Here is a 20770-nt window from a genome sequence, read left to right on the forward strand (position 1 = left end):
TCCAACATTTGTGCAATTGACACTAATCTAGGGTGGCGAACCTGTGGGCACATCTGCATAGGACTTCAACCCTCATTGGCCAACAATCAAGGCAAATGGGAACTAAGGCCCAGAAACACCAGGAGGGCCATAGGAAAACAATAGCAAGCTCAGTAGCCTGCAACACAATAAAATGGACAGAAACAGTTTTCCTAAAAGCAATCAGATATTGCCTGCATGCCAACACTTTCCTTCTGGGAAAGCCTGCAGAAATAAAAAGTTTTTAGCATTAGATGAAATGTGTATGATGTTGGAGCCTATGTAACCCTTTGTTTTACACAGCACATCTAGTTTGGTCATCAGCCAGGAGCCCTTCAGCCATTCTCTCCCTCTCTCCCTCCCTTAGCCTTGCATCCCTCATAGTGCCAATTTATCTTCAAAGCCATGCTCGGAGTTCCTTGGAAGAAGATTGAGATGTTTAAATGCCTTAAAGAAGAGACTTGGGAGTTTGCTGCCTCCACCTGCAATGCAAAGTGGAACAGTCCATTCTAACATGGCAGCCTTTTACCATGTATGCTGCGATTAGGTCTTGATTCACACTGAGAGCCATGATGACAGGTCTATCCAATGCCCTCGGTGAATTAGACGTCAAAGGCAACTGCTCATTTGCCAGGTTACCTGCAGGTATCTCCTGTGTGCAGGTGTGCCGGGTTTTTATTTGCCTTATTAGAAGTTCCTTGGCAGAACACTGCTGTGGGAAAGGCTAATCTGAAAACCAGATTTGATTTGATTTTTGCAGGGGGGGGGGCGGGAAGGCATTAAACACAACAAACTGGTCTAGCCCAGCCGACACCACCTAAAGTAGTCCAGTATTGTCTGCTCATGCTGGCAGCATCTCTCTAGGGTTTAAGACAGGAAGTCTCTCCCATCATCTACTACCTGATCCTATAAAAGCAAGCAAGCAAAAACTTGGGAGATGGTAGGAAGTGAACCTGGGATCTTTTGCACAAGAAACAGGAGTTGCACCACTGAGCCATGGTCTCTTATTAGCTGGAACAGAGGGACAAGAATTGCGTGGGAAGATTGTGAACTGTTTTCTTTTCAACCGCCACATGAAACTAAAGCACACACGTAAAGAGTCGCCATGACTCGATTCCCGTTATTCTTTATTTGGGTTGTGCACCAAGCTGCTATTGCATGTTTGCTAACCTCATACAAACAAGCCATTGGCTGCATCCCCTAAGCCTGGTCCTTCGCCAGGACTTCCTCCCCCTGCTGATCTTTGCAATCTTAGCAAACACTCTGCAGGCAACCTAGTCATAACAACAAAGAGGCCAGAGAGAAGAATTAGATGCCATCAAAGGCTATCCTTTGAAAATGAGGCCTTGGCAGAAGCAGCAGCAGCAACAGACCTCAAGGAACCTCTCCCTTTCTGAGGCAGTGCATAATGGAACAAGAATTCATCTCTCCCCAGGGCTGAGCTAAAGATCACACCACAGGGTAGCAAGCTAGGCATGGATATGTGGGGGCGGGTGTGTGTGTGTGTGTGTGTGTGTGTGTGTAAAGTAAGCATTTTCTTAACATGTCTTTAGCAGTTACACATGAGGACAAACTTGAAGTTTTGAGAATGTGTTCATCGTACACAGAGGCTGGATTTACACACACATCATGCACACATATGATGCTCAGTGTGTTTGTAATTTTATTAATGTACACCTGGTGATTTGCAGCTTGATGTGCAAATTGGATTTATGAAAAAGCAGGGCCAGGTTCGGATGTCATGACCAAGCCATGGTTTGAGTCATTCGGGCCATTCCTTGAAGTCACTTACGCTCATCCTCCCCTCGCATGCTCCGATACTGTGATAGGAATTTTGAGGTCTTAGATATATGTTAAATGTTCATAAGTGTACCAACCAAGCACGTACATAGATCAGCACCTGAAACCATTTTTGACCTGAAACCATTTTTGATTCCCAAACTGACCAAATATTTTCTCTGCAAGGTCAAAGAAAAATGGAAAAGCCTCCCCATTGTCTTTTCTTTCACAAAATCCTGTCTTAAGGGTATGTCTGTGTTTGAATAGGGTGTGAGCCTGTGACATGGCCCAGGAACTAAGTATTTATCATTACAAAAGACTGGCCAGGCTCCCCAGTCAAGTAAGCAGGCAATCCAATCAAGTGACCATTAAACAGGTAACCTGTCGCTCAGATTTCTGTTTTAGACCACCTTTTCTGTGATGTAGGTGTGGGGTGGTGGTCTTGGGTTACACCCCTTCTGTGATGTATGGTGTATGGAGGGGTGGTCTTGAGCTCCAGGGCCAGGGATTTAAAATGTCTGTATAAGGCCTTGTGCGCCATTGTTCTGGGTTCCTTCTCCATTCCTGCATGTGAGGGGAGCACCCTGTTGCAACAGATCAATAAAGATCAGGCTTACTAGCTGCTTTGTTTCTCAATATTCTCTGGTTGGCCTCTGTTATTTTCTCCTACCAATAGGGAACCTACGTAAGGACTCTATATGGGCTCTTGGATACCCCATAAGGGAAAATGGAAGATTTTAGGTAAGAACAATACCCAGCCTCACTTCCAGGTCCACCGTAACCACGGCTTGTTGTTATGTCCGATTCACACAAACCATGAGCACTGCAAACCAAGTCAGAATTTGAAACCACTGTTTGGTTTGCTTGATTCATATACACAGAGAAATCAACTGTAGCTCTTGTGAGCCAGGAAAAGAAAAAAGAGGGAGATCGGAGAATGGAAGGCGGAAGCACTCAAGACCAAGGCATTGTCCAAACAAACCAAGTCATGTTAAGTCCATGACACCTGAAGTAGGCTATTCATACATGCAATTCATCACTTCACTGCCAACTGAAACACAAGAACTTGTGAACCATGTCACAGTAACTGGAAAGCTGGGACTGTCAAGTGCACTTTCAGAAGTAGACCAGGCTTGCTGTTACTTAACATGTAAAGGTCCTAAGGCAGACTCTTCAGCTGGGAATCAAGTGCCCAACATCCATACACAAACTGTCTTTTCCAACATAAGCTTGGTAGCCAATCTCATGGCAATGAGGAAAGATTCCACCCCACCCCACCCCGCAAATTCATCCTGTTCAAACCAGACAAGTCTCTCTCTTTCCTCTTCTTTCCATTAGAAGATGCAGCACTATTACTGTGGAACCGGATTATATATTAATGACAGGAGATAGAACTGGAGGCATTACCAAATGGATGCTGTATTTCTGTCTCATAGCAAAACACTACCATCAAATGGAAAGTAAAGAGAGCAAGGAGACTGACTTCTTGTGATTGCTTTCAAACTCAGACTTCATTGCCTGTTCTCCTAGACTGCTGTTTTTTATATATTTTTTGCAAAGAATCCAGCTGAGTCCCAAAGGAGAGGGGGCAGTTTTACAAAAATCAAAACTTCCGTCTCCAGCTGAAAACATGGCATGATCCAGAGTAGAGAGGGGGAGCTCCTTCATGAGTGAATCAGAAGGAATGCTTTTAGTCAGAAAGTGATTCCCTTTCAGATCGTCTCACACCAAATCAACTTCAAATGGGGCCCAGCAGAAAAGCCCCTGAACCTATTTGCCCGTAAAGTGGTAGGCTTTCTCCACTCTGGAGGGGATGTTGTGCCTGCAAATTTCAATCACTCCTGTCCTTTTCCTGAGTACTAAGAGGCAAGCATGGCTTCTTTGTTAGCTAGGACTACAGAATGCTTTCCTATCAAGAATATACTTCCTTTAACATAAGCTTTCTTATTTTATACCAAGTATATATTTTATACTTATTTTATACCTTTCAATTAAAGGTGTGCTCCAAGCAAGGATTCATTTAACTGAAGTTAATTTCTGCTGCTGCATATAAACCCTAAAAGCAGGCAGAAAAACCCTTTCACAAATACAAAGCACTGTCTGAAGGCACACTAGACTGTAATATTGCTGAAGCTAAACAGGCCTGCATCTCGTGCCTAGGTGGGAGACGCCCCCCCCCCCAAATTGGTTCATGTCACCTTGAGTTCCACAACAAAAGAGAGGCAGGTCTAAGTAAATAAATACAAGTGTTGCCCAACTGATAATTTCACAGCCAAGCTTTATCATGGAGGCCCAGGCCCTGGAGCTGAGCCCTGGCTAAGCTAACCTCTGAATGAGACTACTCTATGGCTTTTTGCCTGCACAACAGCAGAAAACACAATAGGCCAGAGCAACAGAAAACCACCTGTGTTCACACAAAGCAGCAGCGACAATGAAGATTGGTTTATGACCCCGAACAGCATCCCTTTGCATAATAAGTTATGGGGGAGATACATCGTTTACAATCAGGATTCTAAAATCAATACATCAATCCACACTCAACTGGCACAGCCCACAGGCCCAGAGCCAGCTATCAGTTCAGTTGAACATTGGCTGGGGGCCAAAGGAGTGTGCAAAGGCCCCTCACCAACACGACCCACTTTTGAATGGGAGCAGCCCAGAGGGTGCAGAATTCTTACAGTAAATATCAATCGCTCACACATGCATAGTTCATCACACTCAATGAGGGCAAAGAATCACAGGGTGGAACAGGGCAACGCAGAGCAGCACAGGTTAGATTCTCAGTGGCTTCCATTAAGTTCTATGGTACAAAGCACAGGCAAGACTGGGGAGGGGAGTCCTGGGTTCAATCCCTGGGAGAGAGATAGGGAAGATTCTTGTCTGAAACTCTAGAGAACCATTGCCACCTACACAACAGTGCGGCAGATGGCCAAGTGGTCAGACCCTATGTTCTACCTCCTCGCGATCCCACAAAATGGGAGATTGCCAGAAGCAAAGTAACAGAGAGACACCACACCTTTAACAGGGAGCTGTAATACAAGAACTGTTCTTTGCCCCGCTCATCACCACTGTGGTGGTTTGACAGGAAAATGCAGGCTTGATTTGTTTTAATCAGGCATTTAAAGGCACATGGCAGCAGAGATACAAAACAGGACTGATGGCAGGGAACATCATACAGCAGGAAGTGAGAGGAGACACAATTGGAACAGAGCCTTACATTCATGTTCAATAAGCTTCATTAACGGATGGTTGTTTTTAACTTCCCATGTTCTGCAGTGATAAATAATAGTCCCTACTGCGGGCAAAATGATAACCAGAATGGACTTACCATGTACATGGGGGAGCCACAGAGAGTCGCAGCCATCATATTGCTCTGCAGGTATCGTGCAAATCCAAAATCAGCTACACGCAGAACCAAAACAAGCCAAAAAGAAAGGAAAAAAGAGCAAGGTTAAGATAAATGACAGCTCACAAACACAGTACACGTACGTGAGTGACCACCACTTGGTGACGACAAAGGCGCACTTGCATGTGCCAAAACAATCGTCGTTGATTGCAGACAACAGTTTTTGTATCGCCCCAAAACACAGAATATATTTTAACAGAGGAAATAGTTGCACTCAGCTGTCAAACACACTTACTATAGAGTAAGCTGAATACTTCTGTGTAAATTCACACAGAACTGCAATATAACAATCCACTGAGTGAAGCGGACAAAAATAAATAAAAATGCATGACTTTCCCCCCCCCCCTTTTTTTTAAAGCTAATTACTTGGCCTGGTTTGGAATTCCACTTGTAATATTTGGAAAACCAGTTTCAACTACAATATCTGTTACACATTACCAGCATAAAAAAAATCCTTCCAGTAGCACCTTTAAGACCAACTAAGTTAGTTCTTGGTATGAGCTTTCGTGTGCAAGCACACTTCTTCAGATACACAGTGCTTGCACACGAAAGCTCATACCAAGAACTAACTTAGTTGGTCTTAAAGGTGCTACTGGAAGGATTTTTTTTATTTTGACTATGGCAGACCAACACGGCTACCTATCTGTAACATTACCAGCAAACATTTTTAATTTTTTTTAAGAAATCAATGGACAGCTCCAGGGGCTTACCAATCTTAATGCGAATGTTATTGGGGTTTGATTTTTTGCCCCCCACAAAAGAAAGGAGGATGTTTTGAGGTTTCAGATCCCGGTGGATTATCCCTTTGCTGTGTAGCACCTTCATGGCGCCAGCAATTTGCTGCAGAAAGAGTCTGATCGTATCTTCGCTGAGGGTCCTCATACCTAGAGAGGGGGAAAGGTGGGGGGAGATTAATAGCTGCAAAACCAGCTATTATAATAACTGATAACCATCTATGATAAGGAGCGAATATCACCCATAAATATCTAGCGCTGCAAGGAAGACATACGAGGTGCAAGGGCCAATAGGGATAGGCCTGGTACAATTTATTTAAAATTGTTGCTTCTCCCAAAGTCAATGCAATTTACAAAAGCCATTGCAGCATAATATCACAGCCCCCTCCCAAACAGCCGCAGCAATAAAAACACAGAGGTTTCCATATTATCAAGGAACGGCCCCCCACCCCCAGAAAAGGCTCAGAGTTCAGGAGAGTGAACACTTCTATCCCTGCATTTTATTCTTACAACAACCCTGCAAAGTAGACTTAAGGCTGTGAGGTGGAGATTAGCCCATGCTTCATGACTGAGTAAAGATTTGGACCCGGGTCTCCTAGTCACCATCCAACACTCCTGCCACCTCGGCTCCATAATGAACATTTACATTATTATTTTTGTAACTGTCTTAAATGCAGTTGACGAATCAACTAGGAATCTGTTATAATTCGGTCAGTCCTAACCTGTGAGCCGCAAGTTCAGGTCAAGTGACAGAAGTGAGCAGAGCCCCGTTTCCCAAAGCCCTCAGGGAACCGGGCACGAGTTACGAGACATGACGCGTTAGAAAATACCTCAAGAGTTATTAAAAAGGTGTGTGCGTGTGTGTACACGCCATGCTTTTGCTGCGTTTACCTCAGAGCAGCTGAGCGAGATCAGGCTCACACACAAACAATGCATCATGGGGGGAATTAGCCACTTCCTCGGACACAGGTCACCCTCTCGCCATCCCCTCAGGCGGAGGGTAGACAACGTTCCCTCTTGCACTCAGTAAAAGTCAAATTACCGTATTTTTCGCTCTATAACACGCACCCGACCATAACACGCACGTAGTTTTTAGAGGAGGGAAATCCGTAGGCATGCCACCCGTAGGCATTCCCTCGATAACACACACAGACTGTTAAGTCGTGGGTTGACATAGCAGCCGGCACAGCGATTTCTTCAAGTAGCTCTTTATTATGGTAAGCTGGAATAGAACTGACTGCGAACAGCTCAGCCGGCCTGTATTTATAGGCAGCCGGCTGTCAACATTGTAACCACAACAGCCCAGAGTTCCCGCCTAAAATAACTGGCGCGGACCTGAGTGAAAACTATCTACAGACCTGAGTGAAAACTATATACAGTATCCCCCTGTTGGCCCAGGGTGAAACTACACTACATAACACCCCTCCCCACCGAGATAAGGCGTTAGTTACAATCGTAATGGTTTCCTTATATACAGCACTACGCGTAATGGTTCAATTAGGCACAAAAGCATATCGGTTACATTTCCCATACTTAGACCAACAGTGATACCTGTCCAACAACATAGTCCTTTAAATAAGTTGGGCGCTTGGAAACTCTGCCAGACCGCCGGGGACTGGTAGCCAAGTCCGGAGGGCCACACAGTTCTCGCTGAGGCTGTGGTGCGACCCTAGGTGGCGTTGGAACCAACTCCCCTGGATCCGCTGCTGTGGGTGGAGCCTCCGCAAGTGGAGTGGTCTGAGTCTGTTCTGAAACGGCTTGGTTCGGCTCCACGCTGGCAGTTTGCGAGGGAGGTGTAGGTGGAGCCTCGCCATCTGTACGTGTCTCTTCTGGAGCCGCAAGCGCAGTTGGGGGCACCTCGGTAGTGTCCAAGTCCCCAACCCTGCGTCTAAGCTGGTCTATGTGCCGTCGCCACAAGCGTCCGTCTTCGAGTGCCACCTGGTACGAGCGAGGTCCAGTGACTCCCACTACTGTGGCTGGCACCCAAGGGATGTCCCCCACATAGTTCCGGGCAAAGACCTGGTTTCCTGGGACAAATGACCGTGGTGCGTTGGCACAGCCTGGGGGTTCAGCCACGGCAAAGTCTGGGTGTAGCCGGTCGAGCGGTGACCTGAGGCGGCGGCCCATAAGCAATTCAGCAGGACTCCTCCCTGTGGCCGCATGAGGGGTGATGTGTTGCACGAACAAGTATTCGGCGACCCGCTCATGCCAGTCTCCCCGGTCCAGGCGCGCCAGTGCCTCTTTTGTCGAGCGCACCATTCTTTCCGCTTGCCCGTTGCTGGATGGATGAAAGGGTGCCGTTAGGGCATGGCGGATGCCCAGTCCCAAAAGATACCGCTCAAACGTGCCTGACGTGAACTGCGGTCCGTTGTCAGAGACAAGGACATCAGGACACCCATGCGTTGCAAACAGGCCTCGCAGCACCCGGATGACAGCTTCGGTAGTGGTGGAGGGCATCAGGGCGACCTCCAGCCATTTGGAATAGGCGTCCACCACTACCATAAAGGTCCGGCCGTGAAAGGGGCCAGCCAGATCGATGTGCACCCTCGACCAGGGTGTCTTTGGCGTCTCCCAGGTGTGTCCCTTAGCTGCCGGTGGTGCAGGCCTCGACTCCTGGCACGCTTGACAGGCGGACACCCAGGCAGTGATGGCATCGTCCATATTAGGCCACCAGACGTAACACCGAGCCAACGCCTTCATTTTGACAATTCCCGGGTGGCCAACGTGCAGAGCCTCCAGGACGCGCTGACGGAGTCCCTGGGGAATCACGACGCGGTCTCCCCACAGCAGACAGCCGCGATGAGCTGAGAGTTCCTGTTGTCTGGTTGCGAAGGGCTGGAACTCCGATGCAAAAGGCCCTTGTGGCCACCCCCTCCACACCCAGTTGAGCACCCGGCTGATGGTGCGATCCTGGGCAGATGCGGAGGCCACAGTGGCAGCCGATACAGGCGCTGCCGGAAGATCCTCAATCAGAAGGAGCGATGAAGCTGGAGCCGGGTCTTCCACAAATGCTGGAAGAGGGCAACGGCTGAGGGCGTCGGCATGGCCCATCGATTTCCCCGGGCGATGGATGAGCCGGTAGTGGTAGGCAGCCAGGAAAACAGTCCAGCGCAGCATGCGTGGTGAGAGGACCGGTGGAGTTGGACGATCACCGGCGAGGAGGCCCAGGAGTGGCTTGTGGTCAGTGATGAGGTCAAAAGTCCTGCCATAGAGGTATTCATGGAACCTCTTCACTCCAGCCACAAGTGCCAACGCCTCCTTGTCGAGCTGGCTGTAATTCCGTTCCGTCGGAGATAGAGTCCTGGAAAAGTAGGCGAGCGGTGCTTCTCTTCCATCTGGAAAACGGTGACTAAGGACAGCACCGATGCCAAAAGGTGAGGCGTCGCAGGCAAGGACCAGCGGCCTGGATTCACTGTACTGTACCAGCACACTGTCTGAAGAAAGGAGAGCCTTGACCGCGTTGAAGGCCGCCGTCTCCCGATGACCCCAGGCCCAAGGCGTCTTAGTGCTAAGGAGTCGGTGAAGAGGCTCAGCCACTGTGGCTTTGTGGGGCAGGAACATGTTATAAAAGTTCAGCAGCCCCAGGAATGCCTGCAACTCCGTTTTGTTCTTTGGGGTGGGGGCCTGCTGGATAGCGCGGATCTTGGATGTGGTTGGATGAAGACCGGAGGCATCGATAAGATAGCCCAGGAACTCTACCTGTGGAACGGCGATCTGGCACTTCTCCCTCTTTACCTTGAGCCCGGCCTCCTGGAACCTGGTCAGCACGGCACGGAGGCGCTCGAACAGCTGCTGGTGTGAGTCTGCAGACACCAAGACGTCATCAAAATATGGTACCACGCCCGGAAGCCCTTGCAGGAGACGCTCCATAAGGCTTTGGAAGATGCCAGGAGCCACACTCACCCCGAACTGCAACCGGCGGCAACGGAATGCCCCCCGGTGGGTGACGATCGTCTGGGCTTCAGCAGTGGCATCATCGACTGGCAGTTGTTGATAGGCTTGGGCAAGGTCCAGCTTAGCGAAGACCTTACCCTCACCCAGGGAATGCAGCAGGTGTTGGACAACAGGAACCGGATAAGCGTGCTGCTGAAGTGCCTTGTTGATCGTGCACTTGTAGTCAGCGCAGATTCTCACCGACCCATCTGGCTTGACAGGCGTGACGATGGGGGTTTCCCACTTTGCGTGGTCAACCGGCTCCAAAACTCCTTGGGCGATCAGTTTGTCCAGTTGTTCGTCCACCTTAGCCTTGAGAGCAAAGGGAACCCGGCGTGGCTTTAGCTTGATGGGGGCGACTTGTGGATCAAGGCTAAAGGAGATGGGCGTACCTGTATATTGGCCCAAGGTGCCGTCAAAAACCTCGGCAAAGTCTTTGACCAGACCCTCAGTCTCTGCGTTAGAGATGCAGTTGATGCCGGTGACTTCCAGGCCGAGGGCATCAAACCAGTCTAGCCCTAGGAGGCTTGGCCGCTGACCTTCGACCACCACCAACCGGAGCAGGCCCGAAAAATCCTTGAAGGCGATCCGGAACCGGCCAACGCCTACCACGGGAATGTCGTTTCCCTGGTAGTCTCTCAGGTGTACGCGGTGAGAGTCAAGTTGCCTTTTGGACACTCTGGGTACCAGTCTTTTGATGGTGCTCCATGACACGATGGACAGGGCAGACCCGGTGTCGATCTCCATGTCACATGGAGCTCCTTCAATGAGCACCGTGACGTTCAGCTTGCGTCGCGTAGGCGAGTCGGTTTGGCCAATCGTGGTTCCAGACGGGCAGCGGCAGTTGGTGAGAGCGAAACAACTTTCCTTGGCAGACTGGAGTGAAGACTTGGACTTGCGAGTCGATGAAGGGGGGGTGTCAGACGGAGCCGATCGGCAGACCTTAGCGATGTGGCCCCTTCTGGAACACTTCCTACAGATGGCGTCTCTGAATCGACACTTGGCACGGGAATGGTTGCCTCCGCAGCCAGCACATTCCGGTTGGCCCTTGGACTTCTGTTGGAACTTCCTGCGCTCCCGCTTTGTCTGGTGCACGTCATCGTCTTCACTGGAGGATGCCTCCTCACTGCTGTCCTCTTCATGATGCACCGGAAATGGCTCCCTAGCAAGACGCGGGCTGCTGGACTTGCGGATCTCCTGGGCGGAGCGTTCAGCAGCTTCTGAGGCCACAGCTTCCTCAATGGCTTTCTGTAGCGTGAGGTCTGGCTTGGCTAGGAGGCGCCGTTGCAGATGGATGTCCCGGACCCCGCAGACGATTCGATCCATCAGGGCATCGTCTAAGTCTCGGAACTCACAGTGCATTGCAGCCTGTCGCAGGGCGGTGGTGTAGTTGTTGATTGACTCCCCCTCTACCTGGTTCCGGTGGTAGAACGCATGGCGGGCAGCAATCTTGGACGGCTTTGGTGCGTAGTGGTTGCGGAGCTTCTCTTGGATCGTGTCCCATGGTGTTGCCTGGACTGCTTCAGGCGCAACCAACGCTCGGGCCGTCTCAAACACCTCAGGCCCACAGAGGCTGAGGAATAGGCCCCGCTTCCGATCCTTTGATACTGCTGTCAGCTCGTTGGCTTGGAGGTAGCAGTCGAACCGAGCGAGGTAGGAGTCCCATGATTCAGAGGCTGGCGCAAACGGCGGTAGAGGCACAAGTGAAGCCATGATTCCGATGCCGGCGTGAAGGGCGATGGATGGAACACAGTGCTCTAGCCAGAACAGTCAGCTCTGAATTGGTTCTGCCCAGTGATTTCGCTCAGTGATTTCGCTCTGTGATTCAGCTCAGTGATTCAGCTTAGTTCAGAGGCTGGCCGCATCTGGCTGTGCTCTGATGTCCATCCATCCCACCTTCGTCGCCAGTGTTAAGTCGTGGGTTGACATAGCAGCCGGCACAGCGATTTCTTCAAGTAGCTCTTTATTATGGTAAGCTGGAATAGAACTGACTGCGAACAGCTCAGCCGGCCTGTATTTATAGGCAGCCGGCTGTCAACATTGTAACCACAACAGCCCAGAGTTCCCGCCTAAAATAACTGGCGCGGACCTGAGTGAAAACTATCTACAGACCTGAGTGAAAACTATATACAGTATCCCCCTGTTGGCCCAGGGTGAAACTACACTACATAACACAGACATTTCCCCTTACTTTCTAGGAGGAAAAAAGTGAGTGTTATGGTGCAAAAAATACGGTAACCAACGATTTGCCTTATTTTCACATCATTCAAGATGTGATCCCCGAGGGAGACACCTTACTCAGCCTAATGGCCTGTCTGCTGCCTAATAACTCGGTTCTCTAGGACTCCTAAGAGGATTTAGTTTTCTTTGCTTTAACGCAGGTGTAGGCATCCTAAGGCCCGGGGGGCCGGATCCGGCCTAATCACCTTCTCAATGTGGCCCACGGACGGTCCAGGAATCAGCGTGTTTTTACATGAGTAGAATGTGTGCTATTATTTAAAACACAACTGTGGGTTATTTGTGGGGCATAGGATACATAGCTGTCAACTTTTCTCTTTTCTTGCGAGGAATCCTATTTGGAATAAGGGAATTTCCCTTTTAGAAAGGGAAAAGTTGACAGCTATGCATAGGAATTCGTTCTTTCCCCCCAAAAAATATAGTCCGCCCCATCACATGGTCTGAAGGATGGTGGATGGCCCCATGGCTGAAAAAGGTTGCTGACTCCTGTTGTAACATATTCCTTAGGGCTGCCTTTTGGGGGCGAAGACCTCAAAGTGACGTAAAATACAGTAACCACAATACAATAATCCAGAACAGGACTGAGTGGGTCAGCGCATGCACACACACAGGCACCAATGTTTCTGGACTGCAATACCCATCATCCCTGACTACCAGGCAAGCTGGCAGGGGCTGATGGGAGTCGAAGTCCAACAACATATGGAGGGCCACTGGGTTCATCATGGCGACCTGCCATTTTGGCTACTACATCTTGCTGGAGGCAGAACTCCTCTCAATACCACTTGCTGGGAGCTGCAGATGGACTTCGGTTCTGCTTTTGGACTGCCCATCACACACACAAACACACATCCCAATGGGTAAAACACACAGGACTAGGCCCTTTCGCTGAGGAAATTTACCACAGCTTGGGATTCAGAATTTTACACACACACACACACACACACACACATTGATATATGGGTTTTAAACATGGGAGGAGGAAGGGGAGCGGACAGAGGCCATCCAAAACCAAGCTTAGTCAGCAGCACATCGCCGACCCCTTCACCTGTTCACAGGGCCAATGCCAACCCTGGGTGCTTCTTGCAAGGGCTTGCCAATGTGCACATTCAATTCCAAGGCATGCTGACTAATGCCGTGACAACGTTTTGGCAAGAAGCAAGCCCTTCTCCTCTTCCGCCACGTGGAGGGACAAGCTGAGCTCATCCTCAACATTTGGGCCAGGGAGTAAACACACAGGTGCCTGGGCTGGGGGGGGGGGGCAGCGCAATTCAAAACCTGCCACTGCCTTGCAGTTGAGGAGTAAAGGGAGTCCAGAACAGGTGTGGAATCTAGGAATCGGGGCAAAGTTACAAGCGCCGAATTGCTGCCATTTTGAGGACGGAGGGCCTCAATGCCGGCTCAATGCCGGATTACCAAATAGGCAGAGTAGGCATCGGACAATGGGCCCCACATCTTTTAGGGGCCCTGTGAAAGCAGTTCAAAATAATCAATTTGATCTTGAGAGAAAATTACAATCAAGCTTTCTTAGCTCAACTTGCTCCTCCTGTATTCTCCCTGCCCAATAAATCCAGAGGCAAAACGGTCGCTGAGCACCAAGGTTACATACACTGCGGAAATGCCGTCCCACATTTGCAGTTGTTTTGCAGCATGCTTGCTCAAAATCTGGTCCTCACTGCACTGTGTTGGTGTCATTGTAAAACAAAACAAAACACGTTTCTAGTCCTCATTGATTCAGAAAAAGCTTCAAAACAGGTAGAGAGCAAACATTATGGAGAGAAAGCTGGGAAATGAAGATGAAGGATTCTATGTGGCAGAGCTATTGGCAAATTTGGGAAACTGGAAGGAAGCTTCAGTGTGGCTCACAGCTTTCCAGCTCATTCCTATTCTTCCTGCCTTCTAATAACATCAAGGAGTATTTGTTCTGTTTCTTATACACAAGTATGTAATGTTCTTAACATTCCCAGCTGATCTATCTTTTTTACAGATTGAGGTGTTGAAATTGCAGACCCTTCAAGTGTCCCTATTGTCCAGGGACAATCCCAGATTTACCGAAGCCGCCCCGGTTTCTGATTTTATCCTGGAATGTGCCACTTTACCTTAAGGTAAAGGTAAAGGGACCCCTGACCATTAGGTCCAGTCGCAGACGACTCTGGGGTTGTGGTGCTCATCTTGCTTTACTGGCCGAGGGAGCCGGCGTACAGCTTCCGGGTCACGTGGCCAGCATGACTAAGCCACTTCTGGCGAACCAGAGAAGCGCATGGAAACGCTGTTTACCTTCCCTTCAGAGTGGTACCTATTTATCTACTTGCACTTCATGCTTTTGAACTGCTAGGTTGGCAAGAGCAGGGACCAAGAAACGGGAGCTCACCCCATCACAGGGATTCGAACTGCCGACCTTCTGATCAGCAAGCCCTAGGCTCTGTGGTTTAACCCACAGCGCCACCCGCGTCCCACCACTTTACCCTAGGACGTCCCTATTTTCAGCAGAGAAATGTTGGAGGGTATGGAATTGTACAATTTCAGACTTACTGGTACTATTCTTCCACAAAAATAACTCCCCCCCCACTTCCTCATATGCTCCAAAGCAGCCCTTTTTAGGCAAGTTTTTAATGTTTGATGTTTTATTGTGTTTTTAATATTCTGTTGGGAGCAGCCCAGAGTGGTTGGGCAAACACAGCTAGATGGGCGGCGTATACATAATAAATTATTATTATTGCTATTATAACTTTTTATTGTAATTTTAATTACATTTTCAAATTCTACATTTCAAAATGAACATTTTGCACAATGCCATATATCCTTTGACTTCCCTTCTTTTCCTTCCATGGTTCAATTTACTTATCTATCATTCCTGCATATTTTACCATTCTCATATGCTAACTTTCTAAAAAGGTTCAAAGAGGTGTCATCCCAGCCCCTACATTGGTATTGTGAATGCAGTCCTTTGTACCTTGTTCTATCACACTCAGCCTCAGGGAACACAATCTGGATGGTAGTAGCTGTCATTTTAAATGCCACACCAAAGAAGCGAAGAAGCGTAGCTAATCTTTAAAAGGTCTCTGTTGTTAAGAAGAAGAAAAAGTTTTCCAAGAACAGAACCAATTATTCAGATTGCCTGGCTCCTGCTCTAGGAAACATAACTCCATTAAGACCAGAGATTAGCTACCAACTAATGGAGAAAGTGAGGGGGCAGACAAAAGAGCATTACAAAACAGTAAGCAAATTAGGAACCACTTAAAAAAAAAAATTGTCAAAATGCCTCTATCAGTGACATTTTTCAAAAATCTTGCAGAATGGTGTCCCTGTGACTATGTCCATGAATAAAACACATAAAATATGGTACTGGGCTGAACAACTGTCTTTTGAAAAACCACAGCTTCCCACTCCCCCATCTTTTCTTTTTAAATTTAAAGGAAGTTTCTAGTCCTGTTGGTGTAAGGATAAACTTGAAAGAGAATTCTAAAGGTGGAGATTTCAGAACCCAGAGAGAGAGCCAAAATAAGAATTCCAACCTTCAAAGGGAGGTATTTCCCCCCCTCCCCCTATTGACAAGCAAAAGCTGAATAATGTAAGCAAATGTACATAATTTATCCAGGTCACTGTACCTGGGCATTCTCGGTACAAAGATTTGGGGCTAGATGTAGCATGCCAGAGTAACCAGGTAAAACGGGAACCAAAATAACTACATCATCAAGTGGCAGCAAATAATCACCTTGAAGATTAAGCACACCCTCCCATTTTCACAGATGGGAATGGGAACATTAAGACCCCTATTCTCACCCGCAAGGATCGTTACCCAAGGTCCTTCCTTCACCCCCACTGGACGCTCAATTCTGTCTGTTGCTGTCATTTACTGGGGGGGGGGGGCAGCAATAACGCAACAGCTACAGTGTGGGAAGAGGCAGGTTGCGCACTGCTAGGTGCCTTAGGGTTCACATATAGGAGTTTAGATGCATGCATGCTCGAGGTAAGAGCATAGACCATGGGTAGGCAAACTAAAGCCTGGGGGCTGGATGTGGCCCAATCACCTTCTAAATCCGGCCTGCGGACAGTCCAGGAATCAGCGTGTTTTTACATGAGTAGAATGTGTGCTTTTATTTAAAATGCATCTCTGGGTTATTTATGGGGTCTGCCTGGTGTTTTTACATGAGTAGAATGTGTGCTTTTATTTAAAATGCATCTCTGGGTTATTTGTGGGCCATAGGAATTCGTTCATTTTTTAAAATATATATACCGTATTTTTCGCTCCATAGGATGCACTTTTTCCTCTCCAAAAATGAAGGGGAAATGTGTGTGCGTCCTATGGAGCGAATGCAGGCTTTCGCTGAAGCCTGGAGAGCAAGAGGCATCGGTGCGCACCGACCCCTCTCGCTCTCCAGGCTTCAGGAAGCTATCCGCAAGCCTTGCAAGCCCGGTGGGAGTTCCCGCGGGCTCACAAGGCTTGCAGGCAGCAGCCTGCAGCCCCGGCGAGTGTCCGCAAGCCTTGCGCGCCCGGCAGGAGGTCCCGCCGAGCGCGCGAGGCTTGGGGCAGCAGCCTGTCGCCCGAAGCACGGGGAGCCCTCCGGAGGGCTCCCCGTGCTTCGGGCGAGTGTCTGCAAGCCTTGCGCGCCCGGCAGGAGGTCCCGCCAAGCGCGCGAGGCTTGGGGCAGCAGCCTGTCGCCCGAAGCACGGGGAGCCCTCCGGAGGGCTCCCCGTGCTTCGGGCGAGTGTCTGCAAGCCTTGCGCGCCCGGCAGGAGGTCCCGCCGAGCGCGCAAGGCTTGGGGCTGCAGCTTGTCGCCCGAAGCACGGGGAGCCCTCCGGAGGGCTCCCCGTCCTTCGGGCGAGTGTCTGCAAGCCTTGCGCGCCCGGCAGGAGGTCCCGCCGAGCGCGCAAGGCTTGGGGCTGCAGCCTGTCGCCCGAAGCACGCAAGGCTTGGGGCGGCAGCCGCGGCGGGGGGGGAATAATTTTTTTTATTCATTCCCCCCCCAAAAAAAACCGAGGTGCGTCCTATGGGCCGGTGCGTCCTATAGAACGAAAAATACGGTATATAGTCCGGCCTCCCACAAGGTCTGAGGACAGTCGACCAGCCCCCTGCTGAAAAAGTTTGCTGACCCCTGGCATGGACTCAATGTAGTAGGCGCCCAACCAACCAGATCTACTCACTTTAAAAGAGGAATAGGCAAATTTGTGGAGAAGAAGGCTGTCAATGGTTAATTCACTTTGCAGGACCTCTTGCCTGGGACTCGTGTAATCTTGCCTGGGACTCGTGTAATCCCATTCTGATATTTGAAATCGTAGACACAATTCAGTCCCTAGCTAAAGAGGCTTCCTCTACTTAACCTGAGCTTTGGAAACTTGCCTGACTGATGTCCATAGGGAAAGCATTCCAAAGTTTGGGCACCACCACCAGAGAGACCCTGTATTTGCAGTGGGGGCATGCCAGATTGCAAGGCATCTGAGACTAATATTCTTATGGTTTGTGCAGATCTATATAGAAGGCCCTGTCTGACAGGTGTTGTTCCATTTGTTGTTGGTTTTTTTGCCACAGCTGAGACATTTTGGAGCATAATGGCCCGATCTTAAAAGTAATAATTTTATCTATATTTTTAAAAGCCACGTGGTATGCACAGTTCTGCCGTCAAGACTCCTCCGCATTCCGACTGCTAAAAGCCAAATAAATGATCTGAACTCATCATTCATAAAACATTACAACTCTAGCTCCGGAGGGGAAATAAGAATTCAGTTTTTTTAATCTTTCCATTCCAGCAGCTCAACATGAAAGAGGTTTAAGCGGCCATGATCAATGGGGCTGGGACAGGAGAATTCATCTTTTTTCCCCTTGCTCATGAACCAACTTAGCACCAAATTAACAAAAAGGAGGATGACAGCCTTGATTAACATTGTTTTGTTTAAACATGGCCGAAAAAAACATTCTGAGAGATGATTAAACATGGAGAGACAGCTTTAATCTTTTAAGTTAGCACGTGAGACTAAAGGCTTTTAAAAATGAAGAGTGTTTAGCCGCAGGAGGAAGAAGTGAAGGGAAATACATTCTAAATTCACTGTGCATTCAGAAGAGTGGCTACTTTAAAATCCAGAAATATAGAAGGCTGTCTCCATTTGGAAGACATCACAGACATTTGCAGATCTGGAGTTAGCATGTGTTTTTAAACTTTTACTGCTAAAGGAAGACTGGGATGAAGGAGAACAGCAGGAGATAGGCCCATTTCTAGTCTGGGGTAACTGGGACAGCTAGTTTTTGGAGGCGTTTTATAGGAACTATCTCCCTGGTATCACAGTTGGAGGGAGCCTTGCAGACGAGCTAGTGCAACTCCCCACAAAATGGAGGAGAAAGGGCTGCGGCTCAGTGGTGGGACAACTGCTTTGAAAGCAGAAGGTCCCCGGTTCTCTCCCTAGCATCTCCAGGTAGGACTGGAAACCTGTCATCATGAGGACCATACTGAGTTAGATGAGCCCGTGGTCTGACTTGGTACAAGGCGGCTTCCTACGCATGAAGGTTCTCCATGCAGGTGGGGTTGGGAAGCGCTGTTTCTCAGCAGGAGAGCACCTGCTTTGCATGTAGAAGGTCTCGGGCTGACCAGTAGAAGGTAGCTTCCTAAGTTGCTGCACAGGAAATGCAGAGTAGCCCCGACATTTGGCTGCCTGCACTCCTCTTGAAGACTTCCAACAAGGAAGAGGCCACCAGCCCTCTGAGTAAAGGTTATATCAGGGGTTGCCAACCTGTTCCCTACTGCCCACTAGTGGGTGTTTCAGGATTCTAGGTGGGCGGTAGGGGGCTCTATGGCACAAGCTGAATCCTCCTTCCATCAAGCACTGGTGGGCAGTAAGGAAATCTTACCATCAAGAAAGATGCATTAGTGGGCAGTAGGTATAAAAAGGTTGACTACCCCTGGGTTATATCATTGTACTGCCCATACCATGAAGCTTTGCTGCAGAGGAAGCAGATGTGGACAGGGCCTCCTGGATGGTGTGGGAGAACTCAATGATGTGGCTTTGTTTTGCTAGTTCCTGGGAATTGCAAGCAGGTAGAGTGCTATTGCCCCGAAGGTCTTGCCTGCAGGTTTGCCAAAGGGATCTTGTTGACCACTGTGAGAACAGGATGCTGGACTAGATGGGTCTTTGGCGTGATCCAGCACAGCTCTCTTCTTAAATGTTCTTGTAAAGGTAAAGATAAAGGGACCCCTTAGGTCCAGTCGCGCATGCGCTCATCTCACTTTATTGGCCGAGGGAGTCGGTGTACAGTCCGGGTTATGTGGCTAGCATGACTAATCCGCTTCTGGCGAACCAGAGCAGCACACGGAAACACCATTTACCTTTCCACTGGAGCTGCACCTATTTATCTACTTGTGCTGCACGCTTTCGAACTGCTAGGTTGGCAGGGCAGGGACCAAGCAAGGGAGCTCAGCCCGTCGCAGGGATTCGAACCTCCGACCTTCTGATCGGCAAGCCCTAGGCTCTGTGGCTTAACCCACAGTGCCACCCGTGTCCCTCAAAATGTTCTTTTACTGGATATTAATTCTGTATTTGTTCAATGTTATTATACGTCACTTTGCGGGCTTGTTTTAGGGTCAAACAGCAGGGGTTCATGTAACTTACTGCGACTTTTAGCTAATACTAGAGGTTTTTTAAAAAATAAAAATAAAATAGGAATAGTTGTTGCAAGGAGGGAAAAAACCCCTAGAGTCCCATCTCCTTCCCCCCAAATTGGGTAGGGGAAGAGGTATTAAAACTGGGTTTTGTTTTGGGGTTTTCCAAGGTTAAAACATGAGATTAAAGGGCAAGATGTGGTTGTTGAGCAGACAAACATTTCCTAATTTCTTTCATTCAATGAGCCTAGATTGCTAAACCTTGCTTCAGGCAAATCATTTGCAGTATTTAAAAACAAACAACTAAATCAGCAAAAGGAGGGGGGCGGGACTTAATTGCAATGGTCTTGTAAACAGAAAACCAACTGTTGAAAAGTAGTCCAAACAAAACCAGTCATTACTGACCTAGATTATATACAGCCGGTAAATGAGGGCTCAGGGCTTGAAGATTATCAATGAGGAAGTAATGTCCAAAGCAACAGAGATGACAGGCTGCAAACTAGTCATTAGCATAAGTAGTGTTACTCCAGACTTTGCTTTCACAATAGAAGACAACAAATGCTGCACTTTTCAGGGTCCATGTCAGACTTTAGTGGACCTCCTTTGTAAGCAAAAGCCATAGCTCAGAGTCAGAACATCTGCCTTGCATGCAGAAGTTTCAATCTCTGACAACTTCAGATAAACTTGCAAGAGAACCGTCTGAAATCCTGGAAAGTGGCCACCAGTCCGTGGAGACAACCTGGAGCTAGACGGACCAACAACAACTCCTTAGATGTCAGCTTCCTATGTCCCCCCACCAAGTCACCCATCCACTCCTCCTAAACACATTCACCATTGCATACAGTTGTGTGTTTGGGTGGGAGGGTGGGGGGCACCACTAGGTTTTGATTTGTGGTGGGTTGTCATCAGGTTAAAGATGTCCAAGCAGGACCACCTCCTCCCTTGAGGTCATTGTTAGTGACAGGCTGGGCTTCTAATTATACTGAACCACAGCATACCCAAAGCAAAGTCCTAATAGTACACACGGTCCCAAGAGTGGTCAGAAAGTGCAAATGGTCAAATACCAGTCCAGGTT

General features: G+C 48.7%; 2 protein-coding genes across 3 annotated transcripts in view; both read right to left on the minus strand.

The window, feature by feature from the left end:
* ULK1 (unc-51 like autophagy activating kinase 1) overlaps positions 1–20770 on the minus strand; it is a 120471-nt gene that overhangs the window by 69321 nt on the left and 30380 nt on the right. The window contains exons 1-3 of one of the 2 annotated variants that reach the window (XM_080985085.1): positions 13154–13172; positions 5914–6087; positions 5126–5199 (exon numbers count right to left, since the gene is read on the minus strand). In XM_080985085.1, coding sequence (XP_080841211.1) covers positions 5126–5199; positions 5914–6085 — 246 coding nt within the window. In that variant the 5' untranslated portion in view covers positions 6086–6087; positions 13154–13172. Of the gene's footprint in view, positions 1–5125; positions 5200–5913; positions 6088–13153; positions 13173–20770 lie in introns of those variants that run through there. The other variant, XM_080985084.1, reaches the window with a different exon arrangement.
* The window catches only part of MMP17 (matrix metallopeptidase 17), a 288088-nt gene that overhangs the window by 35176 nt on the left and 232142 nt on the right, over positions 1–20770 (minus strand). The window lies entirely within an intron of this gene.

This window comes from Podarcis pityusensis, assembly GCF_964106645.2.
Source record: "Podarcis pityusensis genome assembly, chromosome: 16".
NCBI lineage: Eukaryota > Metazoa > Chordata > Lepidosauria > Squamata > Lacertidae > Podarcis > Podarcis pityusensis.